At 34.3% G+C, this 19677-nt stretch overlaps 1 protein-coding gene across 3 annotated transcripts in view; it reads right to left on the bottom strand.

Moving 5' to 3' along the window:
* The window catches only part of gammaCOP (coat protein (coatomer) gamma), an 81504-nt gene that overhangs the window by 22914 nt on the left and 38913 nt on the right, over positions 1-19677 (bottom strand). For all 3 annotated transcript variants that reach the window (XM_081742753.1, XM_081742752.1, XM_081742754.1), the window contains 7 exons: positions 18207-18373; positions 14791-14920; positions 9731-9973; positions 8831-9034; positions 3271-3430; positions 1588-1696; positions 865-1108 (listed from right to left, as the gene is read on the bottom strand). In XM_081742753.1, coding sequence (XP_081598879.1) covers positions 865-1108; positions 1588-1696; positions 3271-3430; positions 8831-9034; positions 9731-9973; positions 14791-14920; positions 18207-18373 — 1257 coding nt within the window. The remainder of the gene's footprint in view (positions 1-864; positions 1109-1587; positions 1697-3270; positions 3431-8830; positions 9035-9730; positions 9974-14790; positions 14921-18206; positions 18374-19677) is intronic.

Here is a 19677-nt window from a genome sequence, read left to right on the forward strand (position 1 = left end):
ATTTACTTATTTAAAAAAAAAATATCGTAGTATATACTTATTAGAACTTGTTAATGTTTACTACAATGATAGTTCAAATAATTAAGACACTATTTTGATTACTTAGGAGCACTATATTTTAAAATAATTGATAATTGCTTCTCAGCAATTCTACACACTTCTAACTTATATTGCGTCTTTCTGAATTATATTATACTTATTTATGAACAAAACCTTGGTAACGAAAACTGTTACCATAGCAACCGACAGCAGCAACATAAAACATTTACAAATCGAGATTATTCGTGACATTTTTATATTTCTTCTTCTTCTTCTTCTAACTCCTAGCTATTGCCAGATAAAATAACATTTTTGGCCACCATATTAAATAAAATAAAAGTAATAAATATATGTTATCGTTATAATTATGTTATAACGGTACAACATGTTATCGTTGTGCTAGTGACTGCTAAACGGGAAACCAAATACGCAAATACACAGTTAAATATGCAGATTTCGGGGTCTTAATCCCCACAAAACACACAAGATTTTCTAGGTACAATAAATAAGTAAAATAAAATAAAATGAAATGAAATTTTTGAGTTTTACGTCCCACGATTATGCCAGCTAGGCTACAGGAGACGGTGATGATGAGCAATGAATGAAATGGTGGAATAAAGAAAGTGGGAGGAAACGGGAGAACCCCGAGGAAACCCACGCACACGGTTTTGTCCACCACAAAGTTCACTTGGCGGGAGCAGGATTTGAACCCGGAACCCCATGCACCAGAAGTGAACGCTCTATCACTGAGCCACCGCGGCCCTTAAAATAAGCAAAAGAAACAGGCTTCTTTCTTATTATAAAAATAAAGTACTACTAGATTACCTGCAATCCTTCCACAATATACTGGTTATTTAAAGTTTTATCCTGGCGCTCCAAAATACTATAATAGTAAGTGGCTCTGTCTCTGACTTCATCATCGGTATCCATTTGGCATCTCGCCAACAGAACCTGAATATTTGGCAGTAAATCAGGACATGTTGCTCCAAATTGTGCCATAGCAGCTACAGCAGCTGCACGAACAGCAGCATTCTCCAGTATAACTCTATTGTAAATGAACCGTATGTACCTAGAACAGGTAATGAAAGTAAATAAGAACCGGTAAAACACGTAATGAAAGTAAATAAACAGCACTGATAATCCTCCAAGATACAGTAACATTGAAGTAACGTCTATAAAATCAAGGAAGTATAAAAACTTTTTTCATTCATAAAAATAGTTATTGACTTTTATACATAGCATTTAAGACTCTACGCAAGTTTGGCTTTGCGTATTTATATCTTCACAAAACAAAGAAAATACACAATATTTGCCCTTGTTAAATACTAAATTCAATATTCTACACACGTGATGGCCCGTACAATGAAAAGTATATAACTTGTTCTTTAACTCCATGCGCAACAGGAAGAACTAGAGTTGTTCATAATCGCCAACTAATTATGAAAGAAAAGATACACTTTTAAAAATCACAAATTTATACTTAAGATTTCCATTTGGATCGTGCTAAATTTCCTTGTCACTTGTAGTACATAAAAGCTTAAAATTTACCTTGATGGCTGCTTTGTGCGAGGCCCTTCTCTGCCTAGCAAGTGGAGAATACGAACAGCCAAGCTTGTATGCTCGCAGTCTTCAATGAATTCACACAAATGGGCTAGACCTGAAAAAATAAAATGCAGTTAAAGATAGTTCAGTAAAGAAATATTGCTTTTGTTTCAATATTCTCTATGGAGGGGCAAATAATCCACTGATAAAGCACTAACTTCTGCTCTGAAAGGTCAGGGGTTCGATTCAAGTGAATTTGTCAAGAACAACAACGCGTTCTCGAGCTTCACCAACTTTTTCATTCCAGTAATTTTCATCCGTCTCTTTCGACTAGGACATAACCATCATAAGCTGTTACAACTAAGGGTCACATTTCATTTGATGTTTGGTGTTTAATGTCTCTGTTCAGCACTGAGACTATTAGAGACGTGGATCTACAGTTCAACACTGCATTTAACTCACATGATATTTCAAACGGGAATTGAATCAGAACATCGCCTATCAGACAAGAAATAAAATAATATAATTAACATGTCTCTATTCTTAAGGGATTTCGAAATTCTTAAGGGATAGCCATAGTATTTTCACAATTGCAAACCTCACTCTTTTTTGTTCCCTTCTAAGGGAAACGTTAAAAAATAAGAAAAGCTGAGACACGTCTTTAATTATTTTAAGTTAAAAGCCTAAATACCAATTTTCATACCTAATCTTTTGAGATTTTGCCATCTTATTGTAACAACTGCAGCCCCATCCTTTTCTTCCACTCTAGGGTAAGTATCAAAAAGCGGAGAAACATATATCTGATTATTTTAAATGAGAAGTCAACATGCCGAAGTCCATGTCTGTAAATCTTCAGAACGCACTCGCATTCCGGTAGAATGGCCGTATCTTTGATCTTCCCGAACCATGAGTTCTTAATTGACAGAATTTGCAGATTACGAGCATATAACAATATCAATATACCGTTTCTCAGATATGGACATAATAATAATAATAATAATAATAATAATAATAATAATAATAATAATAATAATAATAATAATAATAATAATAATAATAATAATATTCCCACTCTGTTTTCTTCTCATCCCATTTCTTCTCTTCTAGGTCAATTTAGGAAAGCCAACTGTTTAGATTTTTCTTTACATAGAAAGGGCAATTCTTCAAACTAAAAATACGTTACTTTGTATACAAATTTGAAATGTCTATTGATACTAAAACAGTAAGCATGTAAAGATCTCAATATACAACGTGTATTAAGCCTTATTAAAGGTTATTCATGTATGTAAGTGGCCCGAGTAGAAGGTATAAACTTAATTCGGCTTACCGATGATCTGTATCCTTAAAAACTTTACGTCAAAACCTGTCACACGGAAGGTGAAAAGTGAATTTCTAAGAATAGCCTTTTATGTGCCAAGTGCATGTAATTCTCCGAATTTATTGACAATTGACAATTTGGAGAAACACATCAGATGATATACGAGATTAGAGCATCCATAAATCTTCATTTTATTGTCGCTTATATGACTACATTTGGTTAAATTTTACACAACTCAACATTGTTAACCGATTTAAAAAATACAGAGAATAAAGTCTGACAGAATAGTTATAGAATAAGAATATTAATTTCAGTAGTGAAGTCGAGTAATAATCCTTTGTCTAGATTCAATATATTTTATGATTACAAACCTGTTTCTTTAGCCTCTGGATTTTCTTCTATTATGGTAATAATAGTGTCTGCGATTGATGCTTTATATTCTAGGCCTCCTTCATCACGTAACATTGCTGACAAGAAGTTCATTAACACACTATGTTTCCTTGGAAATTTCAAGCACAGCGCACGAATAGCCTAAAAGGGAAAAGATACTTTGGCATTCGTGAATAATAATAACACTAGTTAACAAATTTAAACTTTTTGTTTGTTACATGAGAAAAATCACCTGATCTTAAAGGAACTTTTTGCGCTGAATTCGAATATGCACTCGGTTTCTCTCCATCACGTACAGTTTTCCCGTAACAGAGGGATTTTCGGGAAATTCCCTCAAAAATTTCCCTTTTTCAGATATTTTATTCCCCTAGCTCCTGTCCCCTTACATATAGTAACATATAAATTATACCTAAGTATACCTTGATTTATATTTAATAAACCCTAAAAGTTTCGTAAAAATCGCTTTGTTCTTTCTAGAGAAATAAATATATTTGTATGTATACTGTGTGCACTGTTTATTGCACCTGATAGTAATGCTTTCAGATCTCCTGAGTTGGGGTAAAACGATTTGCTTTATTACTACAAACACAGACATAAAAATGAATATTTACAATAGTCAACAACACACTTGTACTGCTCTCTGTAAATTAGAAACGTGTATAAAAATAGAATGTACTTCCAACGTATATTTTTTTTAAACGTACAGTATATGTATATCTTAATACATATATATACAATTCTCCAAGTTTTTTCGTTTTGTTCATGAAATGGTTATCAAGGCTCCAGCAGTGGAACTTATTGGATGCAGAAACGAACATATCAGTGTACAGGAAAAGGCATGTTCAATTTTCAAGCTATTTCTCAACGCAAGATAATGTGTGCGTATGTACGGATATAAATGGGTTGATGGCGGAGCTAGGAATTCCTTACGTTCCAGAAGAATGGAGGTTATTTATCGACGCGTCAAAGGTCAGCCTTAAAGCTGTCCTTTTACATAATGGAAATAAAAAACCTTCTATACCACTTGCGCACTCAGTGAAGATTAAGGAATCCTATGACACCATGTCAACTTTGCTAAATCTTATAAATTACAAGGACCATTGTTGGCAAATATGTTGTGATCTCAAGGTAGTTGGTATTTTATTAGGACTGCAGTGCAGTTACACGAAGTACCAATGTTTTTTATGTTTATGGGATAGCCGAGCTGATGACAAACATTATGAAGTGAAGGAATGGGAACCTAGAGTGAATTACGTACCTGGAGAATGCAACGTCAAATACGCTCCTTTGGTAGATCCTAATAAGATATTACTACCGCCACTTCATATCAAGTTAGGACTTATGAAAAACTTTGTCAAAGCCATGGACACATCTGGTGAAGGTTTCAAGTATTTGCGAGATAAGTTCCCTAACCTAAGTGATGCTAAGATTTCAGCGGGAGTGTTTATTGGTCCCCAAATTAGGAAATTAATGCTTGATGATAGCTTTGACAGCAAGTTAAATAGTGCTGAGCTAGCTGCCTGGACAGCATTTAAGTGTGTTGTGCGCAACTTTCTGGGCAATAACAAAGCTGAGAGTTACACAGAAATCGTACAGGACATGATACAGAAATACAAAGAGTTGGGTTGTAGGATGTCTTTAAAAATCCACTTTTTGCACTCCCACCTCAGCTTCTTTCCTGCTAACCTAGGTGCTCTCAGCGACGAACAGGGGGAAAGATTCCACCAAGATATAATGGCAATGGAGAAAAGGTACCAGGGACGATGGGATCCTTCAATGATGGGGGACTATTGTTGGGGTCTTGTTAGAGAATGCAACATTTCTTACAAAAGAAGGAAGTAGTGTACGTTTTTGTAACCCAATGGAAGTTTCATATATTGTGATAGTTTTGATTGTCTTTTCATGACCTTTTGGTACATTTGTATTATTGTTTATTGTAAATTGTCACACTTGTAAATTATATTGTATTATATTTTATATATGTGTTTGTGGTAATAAAGCAAAACGTTTTACCTCAGCTTAAGAGATCTGAAAGCATTACTATAAGGTGCAATAAACAGTACACACAGTATACATACAAACATATTTATTTCTCTAGAAAGAATAAAGCGATTATTACGAAACTTGGAGGGTTTGTTAAATATGAATCAAAGTATACTGAGGTATAATTTCTATGTTAGTATATGCAAGGGGACAAGATCTTGGGGTGTAAAATAAACGAAAAGGGAAATTTTTGAGGGATTTTCCCGAAAATCCCTCTGTTACGGGAAAATCGTACGTGATGGAGAAAAACCGAGTGCATATTCGAATTCAGCGCAAAAAGTTCCTTTAAGAACAGGTATTTCCTTTTATGTAACAAAACCTTTGTTAACTAATGTAATAATTATGATAACTATGTACTGGTGTTTTACATAAAATGTCCAGTGCTTGTGAATCACAAACGGGTGATGAAAATAAAAAGATGGAACAGAAGTGAGATAGGAAAATGACAGAGGGAGAATGGAATGGAGCTCTCTGTTTATCGCACCGGGTCCCTTATCATGTGGGCGGCCCAAGATGCCAGTCTAATTTTAAATGGTGTCAGATATGTAATTTGTTAAATAAAATGGCCACCATTTAACTGGAGTTCCATCTGACTGCAAGAACTCACAAATAAATTATGGCTATTTCACAAACGGTGCCCCATAAGAAAAACTTTTTCTTACAAAAAGTGTTTGCTTTTCTATTATGCAATTATGCAAAAAACATACATTGATATTTAAAATTAAAATATTCCCCTGAGCCTCACGATAGAAACCCTGTAGAGCAGGCAGGAGACTCCATTGAATGCATCCTCTGCCATTTTCCTACCTCATTTTCTTGCTTCATCCTTCTATTTCCAATTGTTTATAATTCATAAGCATCGGACGTTTTATCTGAAACACCTGGTATGTGTTGAAAATCGAGGAACTAGATATAAGTACATAATTCAACTTCATAAGTGTTAGTTAATATGTAGATACTGTGTTGCCCATGAATAACAGACATAATTTGTACTTCTGTGGTTTGGATGATTGAATATCGACCTCAAGGATAGAGATACGCACCGATAACGCACCGATATGGTAAGTCGAACACCCGGGTTCGGTCGCCGGTCCGATTGCCCCTCCTTCACTCTTCGGATACCACGATAAATAAACAAAAACTATAACAGCAAAATACATAACTTCCAGCCCGTATCTATGTTTAATTTCTTATACATAATTTTCTTTAATTAAATAATGATCACACCGAAACTTTTAGCTAACTGAACTGCACATTTGGAAATAGAAGGAAATAGAATATTAGGTTCAATAAAATAAGTTGAATTTACATTATTCGCATTACACACATAAGTACTACGAAAAATATTAGCATGCATAAAAGATCTGTGTAATATAGGTTTCTATTGTTAAACTGAAATGAACTGATCGTCATTAAAAGGAAATATGAAATATTTCCTAAATAGGAAGGAAATATCTTTAAATTTCGCCTCTTTTTCACAATGATTAATACAAATTTATTCTGATTTTTAACCAAACTTTTGAACTTCAAAGCGACGAAGTTCGGGTGAAAACTAGAATATCGCAAACTATTTTTAAATTAGTGATTATAAAACAACAATTATTGTAACTAATTAGTATTAAAATACAAAAAGCACAGATATTAGATCATTCTTTGTAACAATGTATTCCCCTCTATAATAATAATCTTTCTGGAAACAATTTCAATATGACATCACACAAATTAATATATATTCAAGTACAGCTTCAACATTTAACGTTTGGAGATACTCCTTGCTATTCGTCATAATTAATGTGTGATTACATGATAAAACTTTATAATCAATAATGCAAAATGTATAACGACAAGAGTGTGAAATATTCTGTGATTTGAGGTTCTCTTTTAGAAGGTACGTATACTATACAGGTAAATATGTTCATGACATTTGGAAAATGTTATGAAGAGATGGAGTTGAGTTGATTTTGAGTTTAACGTCCCGTTCAGCAGCGAGGCTATATGAGACGTGGACCTACTGATTAGTTCGTGGAATCCAAACCACATGAGCTCCCACCGGGAATCGAACCCGGGTCTCCCAAAGAAGAGATGGAGAGAAGAGAAATACTGCTGTGGAGGTCCAGTTGGGTGCCATATCGACTGCCAAGATAGTGCCCACTTGGACGCTTTACAGTCACTTCCTATTTTATTTCTTTCCTTCTTACTTTTTCCCCTCCCTATACAATGAAACGTCAAGCAATTTACACTGAAAATTGATATCTGCTAAGTAACTAGTTTTCGAATGTCCACTTCGCTGATTATATATACTCCTATAATACTAATCTCCTGAATCAGATATCTTTTCTTCACATTTCGCGGATATCTATAGCACGTTAAAATATCTTAAAATATCAAAAGTGGGTTTTGTAGAAACGTATATTACGGGCGAAAGAAAAAAGGCCGGTGTTTTTAAACGTGGAACTTCTAACCCTGACGAAGCTTGCGCGGAAGCACACACTACTATTCTGTGCTTCTAACATCGGTATAATTCTCAGTATGGAGTTGAGTATATGTGAGTAGCAGTAAGTTGAAATGGCTGGCGTAATGGAAAATCCTGGCGAATGTGATATGAGGGCTGTGATCCGATTTTTCCCAGCAAAAGAACAGAAAGCAGTTGACATCCATCGGGAATCGTGTGCCATTTATGGACCAACAGTGATCTGCGATGTGCTATCCAAAACCGGCGCCACGAACAAATGTTACGGCCTTGAATTCTTCTGATTCATGACAACGCCTTTTTATTTTACATTTTTCTTCCTTCACCTGCAAAAGTGACTCGATCTGCAACGTTTCAATGACAGTGAAGTTCTCAAGACATCAAGCTCTCGATTAGCTGAAATCTCAGGTGGCACATTCTACAGAGAGCGACTACGAAAGCTGTGACACGCTACCAAAAGTACTTGGACTTTCATAGTGACTATGTACAAACATAGTAAAGGTATGTTCGTACGTATGAACAAAGTTGATCCCAAATGGGCCAAATGAAAGTTATAAGACTTATTTCATGAGAAGATGAGAATGCCAGTTACAATGAAGCTGAGAAATACGACTTGGTGAAATCAAAACAAAAAATGATGCCTCGAATTTATTATTATCAAGTAAGCGAATCCATGTATAATTACCAGCAACACCACGGTGTGTTCTTTTATCGCAACGTCAAAACGAATATACACGAATTCGTATTTATTTTACGAATTTTGAGCTTAGTTTTCGTTAACTGTACTCCTACGTTGAAGAAAATTATTCAAATTATTTCGTTTGTCCTGGTGTTTTTGTGAAAAAGAGTATGAATTAGCTACTTGTACACTTTTGATAAGTGACAATAGTTTTATCACACTTTTCAAAAAATCTACTTAAATGTGAAATAACAGTAAACTACTGCTCTGTACAGTATATATACACAGAGCAGTATGCTGTAAAACCCTCAAGAAAACGTTTTAATTAATGTAAAAGCTGCATACTTGCCTGTACAACAACGATCTTAAATTCATCACTTATCTCACTGACGAAACTTGCTATTTGCTTCATTAATCTTTCCACAGATGACTCAGCTCCCGTCTTTAACAAGGTAGTAATTGCTAATGTAGCAATTGACCGATTAGAATCTGTGATTAAATTCTCCAGATCAAGATTGCATGCAGTAACAGCTGCCGGATGAGACATGGCAACCTGGAAAGAAAATAAACTTCTATAAGAAATATATTAGAAAAAAAAACTCTATTAAAAATATTTATCGCACATAGTCTTGTGTATCCCTAATTTATGAATGCGTTTTTTTTTTTTAAATCTCATTTCTATCTTTTCGTTATACCAGGCACATAACTTGTGAATAATACAACCAGTTTTCAACTATACTAGCATGACTTTCAGGCAGGAAAATTACAGTGTTGAGTAAAATCTTCGATGTATTATTTCGAAGAAAGAAAAAACAAAAGCTTCGAGGTTAGGTACAGCTATTAGTATTACTAATAAAAATGTTATATTCTTGATATTTAAATTATTTTGTGTAAGTAATTGCTAGCAAGCAAAGAACAGCGGAAAAATGTACAGGATAAAATTGGTTTTGTCCTTTGATTAAAAGGACTACGTTTTGTATCAGTAAGCAGTACACTTACATTACCAGATAGTTCGCTTGTTTTCATTTATGCTTTCAATAGTATTCAGTTCATTTGTTATTGGTAAGATCATGTAAACTGTTGTGAATTACAAATTTAAGAAGGGATACTTTTATACAGCACACAGTGCCCCTCCACGGACAAAATCATTTTCACTCCCTGTACTTTACTAAACATTATTCTGAAAATCGTAATTGCTTTTTGCGTAATTACTTATTTTAAAAAAAGAAGAAAAAACAAATTTAATTACCTTGTTCAAAGTACGAACTGCCGCGAATCTAAGAGTTGGTTTAGGGCTACTGCAGAATAACTGAAGAACACTAACTGCCGGAGCGAGTTCTCGTGAAGTCGTTTTCTTCATGTTGACAATAGCATGTGCAGCTTCATATATTACCATCTCAGACTTATGACGCAAACAAGACTCAATGAATTCAAACAGAGGAGAATCAGTGCCAGCATCCTCCTCTTCAATGAGTTTGCATGCGATACGAATCTGAAAATAATCAGAAAAAAAAAATCAATGCAACGTTTACTATAATTCACTTTGATTTATCATAATTACATGTAACAGAGACCTGTCTAAATAAGTGCAGGCTAATTATCTAACGATATTACAAATTCTGTTATCAACTGTTGGCAGGGATTGTAACTGGTTTTGAAGGTTACCCTTCAACGTGACAGCAGAGAATGAGTATCATTGTGTGTTGGGATGCTGTAGAGAACGTGTGACTTGCAAGACAGCTCTAATGAAATAGGATATTCACGAAAACCGTGTGGCAGTTACAGCTTTGCATAATGTGGGAAAATCCTCATTTGAAATCTTCGGTATTCTGAAAAATCTAAAGATCAGCAGGATATTTGTCCATCGACCCATCAACCGATACTGTAAACAGAAATCATCGTGAAAGCAGTCGCGGCATTTATTTGAAGAAATTCTGTTAGGAAACGATGACTAATGGCTTGTGAGCTGAATATTTCTAAAATATCAATGTCTCGCATGCTTAGAAATGAACTAGGACTAATATCTTACCGACGAAGTAGTAGTCACTTCACAGCTCAAGATCCATGGGAGCAAAAATTAAAACCTTTAACGTTACGCAAAGGGAGCCACAGGAGGATTCTCTTTACTGATGAGCTCTTCATAACTGAAAAGTCTTTCAGCTGAAAAAATAACAGCATACTTCCACATTCCAGGATACTTGTCCAAAAAAACGCCGAGGATCTTGAGAAGTCATCATATCGTTTTGGTGATGGTTTGCTGTAGGGTGTCGTCTAACGGCATAACTGAGCTCCACATCTGCGAAAATTGTGTTAAAACGTCGGCTAAAGTGTAACAAGAGATAGTAACGGAGCTTGTTGTGAAACCTTTGACTATCACCAAATTTCAATGACCCGTGGAGCTTCCAACAAGACTCAGCACCTACCCACTAAGCAAGGACAAACTGGCTATAATTTCATCTCACCAGCTATCTGGCTCTTCAGTAGCTCTGGTCTCAAACAACTGGACTACAAGTTGTGGTCCTTGCTTGAAGGCATGAAGTGCAGAAGACATCTCGACATTGAAAATCTCAAGAATGTTTTTCTGACGAAAGCAGCAGATTTTCCAATAGAGACCGTGCGTACCATGATTGATGACTGGCCTCCGAGACTTAAGGCCTGTGTGAAGGCCCGAGGTGGTTCTTTCTGAAAGTCACTGGTGCTCTGTGCTCTCCTTGCTCTCAATCCAAATACCACTAAATTAGCTTTACAATTAATTGCTCCCGCATTTCATTATTGATTTTGTAAGAGAGCTTATGACATCACTAGGTACATTAAGAAATATGGACTATTTTCCACATACTAAAATAATAATAATAAATGTAACTTCACTTTCTTAATGTTTTCTTACTTATACCTGTTAAATAAATATTTCTGTTTTTCTTTTGGTATTCATTTTAATCATGCTTATGCATTTCTTAAAACAGATTTTATGATTGTAAATGAAAAAGAAGAAAAAACTTCTTTATTTTTAAAGTAGCAGTATCACGTCCACACCACGTGAAGGAATTCTGTTTTTATGATGTGATATTTCCTCAATTAGTACTGAAACTGGAAATGGTAGTATATTTATAGCACTTTCGGATTCAGTACAAATCAAAGTGGATATGCAATATATTCTTGACACGCTTACTTGATTGCAGAAAACCACTTCTCGCTATCTGGTACCGTTATCACTCTATAACCATTAACGCTAAAACCATGTTTGGTCTATGTAATTGTAGAGTAATGTTGAAACAATAAATTGTGTAGATTTCTACCACTTCCGGTTTTAGTAGAGACTTAAGAATGGAAATTAAAGATATTCCTGGGATGTTTAATTAATTGCAGGAAACATCATCTCTATCTATTATCGTGTTTAGTCTATAGCGATCAACGTTAAAACCAGAAGTGGTCGATTTTTGTCACTTTCGGTTTTGATAGAGAAATTAGAGGGGGATGGAATATATTCTTGTGACGTTTAATTGATTATAGAAAACCGCTTCTCGCTATCTGTTACCGTTTGCACTCTATAGTTATCAATGTTAAAACCGAAAGTGGTTGATTTCTATCACTTACGCCAGCATTTCCCAACCGATGTGCCATGAATTGGCCGCTGGTGTGCCGCGAGGAAATCGAAACAAAATTATTAATTCTATAGCAACCAAATTGCAAGACATAGGAAAAATGTATATTTGCATTTCACATTACTATGAACCTGTCGATGTGAGGAATGACAGAGATTGGAAGCTAGAGCACTCACAGCAAGACATGCATCATTCTGGATTTTTCTCCGGAGAGAATATCCAGCTATTTCTACAAAGGCCGAGAAAGTTTTTATTTCCTTTTCTACATCCTACTAAGTGAAGTAGAATTTTCTGCAATGAACACAATCAAATGTAAGAACAGGCCACTCCGGATCACGATATGAGGGTGTGTTTATCAGCTATCCGTCCACAATTGAAGAAGATTATGAAAGAACATCAAGCTCAAGTTGCACATTAATTTTGAATCGTGCACCAACGTGTAACCGTCATACATTATTATTAAACGATTGTAACCTTCAATAGATATTATTGAGAAATAATTACATTATTAATATTATTGAACAATTTTAATCTTCATATAATATTTAAAAATTGTAACATATATTACCCATGTTAATAAACTATAAGTTTTATATCGTGTTACTTTTCTGTATATTTTTAATGTAGAGAAATATTATTGCTTTATTGTTGCAGACTATTCCTTGAAATTTTAGAATATCATTCAATTCTTTTGTTAAAGCAAACATGCACACAAATTACCTGCACTTGCGTTTTAAAAGTACAAGAGATTTGTTTGTTCGTTCGTTATTAAGTGATCTTCCTTCTTAGTGAAAAGGTGGATACACTTTTCGAAAAAGAAAGCGGATTTTTAATAACCTGAATCCTGTATTTCATTGCATTTTTTCTATTTGTAAATTAGAACTAATATTAAGCATAATGATTTACCACATGGGAAAATCAGAGATCGAGCTTTCTTTTCTGTGAGAAGATCAGTAATCACAGAAAAATTACCACAGTATTTTATATTTAGAAATAATATCTATGAGTGTGCCGCGAGAATTCAAGTTACACTCGTACTGTGCCGCAAGTTCAAAAAGGTTGGGAAACACTGACTTACGCTTTGAACAGCGGACTGAGAGAGAAGATGGTATGTATTCTTAGAACGTTGAATCGATCCCATAAAAATGATTCTCGCCATTTAGATCATCTTGAAACGGGAAGTCGTAGTGGATTTCTACTCTTTCAGATTTCAGTAGAGACTTACGGATGGAAATAAAATATATCGTTGAGACGCTTAATCAACTGCATGAAACTACTTCTATCTATCTATTAACGTTTCTACTATATAGCGATCAACGTTAAAACAGTAAGTGGTTGATTTTTTGCCACTTTCAATTTTAATCGACAGATTAGAGTGGAGATTGAATATATTCTTCGGACCCTTAATCAACTATGAAAAAACGCGTTTTCACTCTGTAACTATCAACGTTAGAATCGAAAGTAATCTAGTTCTGCCACTTCCAGTTTTAATAGAGATTCGAGTGGGATGGAACATATTCTTGAGACGCTTAATCGATTAGAGAGAACAGCTTCTCGCTATCTGTTACCGCTTTCACTCTATAACGATCAACGTTAAAACCGGAAGTGGTACATCGTGCTATTTTCGGTGTCAGTAGCGAGATTAGAGATGGAATATATATTTGGAACGCCTAAATGATTACAGAAAATCGCTTCTCGCTATCTATTACGGTTTTTATTCTAAGACGATCAACGTTAAAACGAAATTAGTTCATTTCTGCCACTTCCGGTTTGAACACAGGGTTAAAGGAGATGGTTTCTATTCTTAAACCGTCAAATCAATTTCAAAATTTAAAAAAAAAAATATATAGAAAAAATATCTCTCGTTATCTGCCATCGTTTTTGTTCTATATAAATCAATATTGAAACCGGATGTTCTAGTGGATTTCTAACACTTCCGGTTTTAGTAGGGTTAAGGATAAAGATGCAATGTATCTTGGGTCGCTTAGCCAATTTTAGAAAATTATATCTCTCTATTACCGTTGTTGCCCTATAGCCATCAACGTTAAAACTGGAAATGGTAAATTTCTACCACTCAGAAACCCTCGGTTCCTAACTTTTGATCCTTTCCATTTTCACCAAATTTTATAATGACTGGTCAAGTAATTCCTGAGATTTTTTTGTCTCCCGGATTGAAGGACAGGGTAAATATATATCGGTCACATTAGAATTAACACTTTTTCACTCTTTGCGTTAGATATCGTACCTATAGAGGATTTGGTGTGTAAAGTAAAAAAAAAAAAAAAAAAAAAATCGATTGTTTCCTCCTTTCATTAGTACCAGTATATATGAAATTACAACCGTCATAAGGTGCTCGGTATATGGACACAGGATTGTCCTGTTACATCAGGGGTCTGTGGTACAACCCACGTGATCCGAGATGAGAGCACCAACCTCGAGAGTGAGTGGCTGTTTTGGGAAGAGGGCTGGGTCGCGTAGTGATTAATGCATCAGCATGGTATGCCGGAGGTCCTGGGTTCGAGTTCAGGTCCAGTCAGTCACTTTTACACTCTTTGCGTTAGAATTCCTATTTATAGAGGATTTAGTGTGTAAAATAATAATTAAAAAATCGATTGTTTACTTCTTTCATTAGTATATATAAAAATCAGATCCAATTTATACTGTTACATAGCTTTAACTGACAAAGAGAATGATAGAATATACTTACCAGCATACACACAGCATAAGGTGACTTCAGAGCCATCCTTGTCAGCTTTGCAACCAGCTTCGTAACTGCAAGCCTATCTGACTTTCTAATATGATACAAAACACCAAGTGCATGATACTGAACCATTACACTAAAAACGTGAAAAAAGAAATAAAAATAATGTAATATTGTTACGCATCATTAAATTCATTAAACATTAACTTTGGATTCTACTTTATTTATTAGCAGCGATAATTCAAACTATACTGGTCAATCACAATCAACATAATGTTCGATTGTATTTCAAATCTAAGTGATAGGTTGATAACCCATATTCACAATAAACCACGTTGAAGAAAACTTCTCATTCATTAAAATTTCACTAAATTCATAACTACTAGAGGTGTGGTGTAAATAGTAATAGTTGAGTCTTCACGTTTTCTCATATAATAAATCAAAGAAAACTTATATGAACTTGTCGCATGTTCGAACTATTTTTGATATTAAGTGAGAGAATTTTCAGATCAACACTTTAAAAATTTTTACCTCTATTGTTGTACTGACAACTGATTGTTGTTCCTTAATATTTGCAACATATTGAAGAACAGAATTCCATTGTCAGTACAAGCCACTAACGAAATGAGTAAAAAATTAAACATCTGTATCTGAAAACTGAGATTTTGGATTTGTTTCCTCTTTTTCCAAATACCACAGATACAATAAATTGCTTACCAGAAAATTGTGAAAACACTCCCTTACACAGTAGAATATGTATACTAAAAATTACATCGCTAAACTTTCACCAGATAGGCAAGTTAAAGAAAGAAAAAAAAGGGTAAAGAACAGAAAGTAGCTACTAGTGAAGATGTTTCAAATTTCATTTTTTACGCAATCTGTACTTATCATGAAGTAAAATAAAGTTTTCACTTTTTGTTGCGTAATTTTTATTTATTTATTTATTTATTGATCCTACGGTTTCGTTTACTTTACTTATGAAGGCTTCGTCAATCATTTATGCGTTCATCGTTCAAATTATGTAGGTTAAGTACAACTTTTACATTTTCTCTCTAAATTGGATATAAAACAGTGTGAAATATAAATTTAACACTGAAAAATATTACTGAAGACCACTGCGAACACAAAGAAAATGTACTTGTTGTACGATGTATATTATATACATTGTTGTTAAGCTTCATACAACTGTAAATTATCATCAACTTTCCGTTGTATAAAACTTGTTCGACACGATCACTTAACTAGTATTCGTAGTAGTGCTTAAAGAGTGAGATCCAAAAGTGCTCAGAGAACCCTGCCTCTGAGTTGTAGTAACTTAGGTTCGCGTGTAACAAGTTCAACTTGTCAACAAGTTTGGTAACCGTGTCTAATAAACTTTATACGCGAAGTAATAAAGGTAACCTACAGTACCGGATATATCAAACATTAAACAAGCGCACTTTTCTTTGTTGTTCGTAGTGTCCGTAGCTACATCTTTTTTGTATTCATAGTGAAAAGAGAGATCGCTTACAAAGATGCAAATATTACTATGCCTGATAGTGTCTAATATCTTTAAGACGCCACATAACCAGCACAATTTCGTTTTATTCGAACTTGCGTTCAGTAATATTTTTCAGTGTTAAATTTGTATTTCACACACTTTAGATCCAACTTAGAAACAAGATATAGGAGTTGTACTTAGATTGATTGATTGATTATAATTGAAAAAAATAAAAATCTTTATAAGTTTTACGTTCCACGATTATGCCGGCTAGACTAAAGGATACGGTGGGAGGAGAAATGAATGAAATGGCGAAATGAAGAAAGTGGGAGGAAACGGGAGAACCCCCGAGAAAATCCACGTACACGGTGTTTGTTCACCATAAAGCTCACTGGGCGCGAGCTGGAATCTAGATTATAATTGCATGGGGACAGCTATTCGTCTCCGTCACAATATATTGTATACAACAACTCAAGCACGGACTGCCCGATATAAAAAAACTGAAATGATCGTTATAAAATTTAAAAATAATAAATTTGCAAGATAAAATATACATAATAATAGAAATACATAAAAAGAACAATAAAAAGTGAGAGGAAAAGTTAAAATTGTGGCAGCGATAAATGTAATTATTAAAACGCCCAGAAAACGTGAACTAGATCGAAGATGTAGCAAAAGAAAGAACACGATCAATAAAACCATATGTCATCTGCAATTAGAGAGTCAAGTGCACGAGGCAGTCTGTGACGTTCTCTAAGTTCTAAGTATTCAGGACACTCGACAAAAATGTACAGAGTACTCAGTGGGACAATACGGACAAATCACGCAGCAAATAATCATGCGTCAGATGAGGATGCTTGATACGCAAACGTGTCAGGAGTACTTCATTTCGGCGACTAAGGCAAGACGATATCTGCCATTCTTGTCTTGTACTTACCTGCATAAATAATTTGAATATCAGAGAATTCCACAGAAGTGAAGCGGTCGAATATTAGAATAATAATAATAATTATATATATATATATATATATATATATATATATATATATATATATATATATATATATATATATATAAGAGTTCCTACTGATCTGGAGAAATCTATTTCCCTGACTTCCTTCTGACTTTCATGACAGGTGTCGAATGACGTTGACATATAAACAAGGAATAAATAATGGTGAACATTTATATATGAGAACATTTATTCTATAGACACAAATAATAATCAATTGCTCATCCGTACATTCCACTTAACACCCATAAAAATCTGAGCTATATTCCATACTGTGATCATTAATGGTTGACTAATTTGAAATTGGTGTACGATTAATGTTAGAAAAAATATATTTTATAAAATTTCCCAGACTTGCCCTGATTTCCAGTCCTTTTTCCCTGAGTTTCCCTGACTAGTAGGAACCCTGAAAAAATATATATCTACGCAACAGAAAGGTAAAAACTTTCTATGATATTTAATAACAGTCATGTAATTTTATTTAATTTAAATTTAATTGTACTTAAAAGTTGTTTTAAGTATGAAAATCTACGCAAATAGTTATCTCGAGACAAATCATCAACCATTTCTAGTGAAGATCTACTGTTCTCAACTTTTATAGATTTAGCGTCGTAACTCAGATTAACCAAGTGTCAGTCCCTCACTGTCTCTTTCACATTTTTTGTTATAGTTTTGTAAACAACCACAATGCAAACGACGTGTAAAAGAATTTAGTTTGTTTAAAAATGGAACTTAGCCTTGGAAAAAATTTGTTACTTAGCAAACAGAAACGGAATCTTAAAATTCAAATAGTAAAATCGAAACATTAGTCGCAAGAAAATCCTGGGCGTGGTGTTTACCAGGAACCCAGGAAAATAATTTAGATCGAAAGATCTCAATGAGATTTTTCAAATATTCGTTTGAACCTCAACAATCTGGATGTCGTATTACCTGTCAGAATTTACTGCTTCTTGTGCTTCGTTAACCCATCTCTTAACGACATCACCTGCAATTTTCGTCAAATGAAGACTGCTAACCAAAGCTGCGCTACTTACAGCCGGGTTACGATCAACGATAGCCTGTTTCATATACCTCTCAATAGCTTGTAACATGGTGGCCTAGAAAAAAGAAAAAAAAAATGTTATTTTAAAAGAAATCAACTAAATCTTTAAGTTTTCAAATTGAAACTCTCTCTATCGAAATGCGCTCTCATATAAAATTAACACACTCAGTCATATGCTCAAATAAAACTAATACATAAATACTAATACTACTTTTAGCCCTGAACGAGTCTGGCCGCAAACAAATGTGCACCCAATCAAGTGGTGTGTAGTCAGTGTGTGCTGGTAGTCAGTTGGTGCTGACTACTAATAGCATTATCTTTGACTTTATGGACTCAGTTTCCTCTTAATTTAAATGGCTCCTCAGTTGTCTCAGAATGCTAAATTATCATCAAAAATTTAGTGCCCCCACCAGATATAGAACGCCTAGTGCACAAGCACTAAAGCACGAGAACTATCAACTCGACTATACGGAGAGCCCTCCATCGGTTCGGATTTCACCTTAAAACAGTACATTCACGTCTCATATAGCCTCAGTGTTGAAGAAGGTACATGTTAAAATTACTCCACCCAGGATCTTTATTCGAGATAGAGCAGATTTACATTGTAATAATAATAATAATAATAATAAAGAGGACTACACAGAAACACAACAGCCGACAATGTATACTGATGAAATATTCCATCTGATTGGATTGGATAGGAATTTGAGGTTTTCGTTTAATATTTTATTGAATAGAAAATGAAATGAAATGAAATCTTTGAGTTTTACGTCCCACGAATATGCCGGTTAGGCTAAAGGAGACGGTGATGATGAGTAATGAATGAAAATGGTGGAATGAAGAAAGTGGGAGGAAACGGGAGAACCCCGAGAAAACCCACGCACACGGTGTTTGTCTTTTATTGAATAGAATCTTAAGATCCTTGTCAGTATGGATCCTGCAGGCTTATTCTTACTCTGAAAGAATAAGGGCACGCTAAATATGAACAATATGCAGCCAAATGAACATGAAACAGAATACTCACACAGATTATTATTATTATTATTTCAGTGCCGCGAACAGCTTTTTGGCAAAATACAGCATGTCGTATCAGAACACTACATAGAGATGGAATAATAATACTAATGATAATAATAGTAATAATAATAAATAAGAAAACTGTAAAAGGATGAGTACTAATATAACACACAATGTTGATAGAAGTCAGTTAAGCAGAAATAATTCCTTGTCAACGCTGTAAAAGTTACTAATCTATCTATCTAAAACAACGAAAAGCGAAGAACAGCAGTCTTAAAATTACATTTTAGCATAATAATAATAATAATAATAATAATAATAATAATAATAATAATAATAATA

Source organism: Thermobia domestica, chromosome 16 (genome assembly GCF_964235325.1).
Source record: "Thermobia domestica chromosome 16, izTheDome1.hap1.1, whole genome shotgun sequence".
In the NCBI taxonomy this organism is placed as follows: Eukaryota; Metazoa; Arthropoda; class Insecta; order Zygentoma; family Lepismatidae; genus Thermobia; species Thermobia domestica.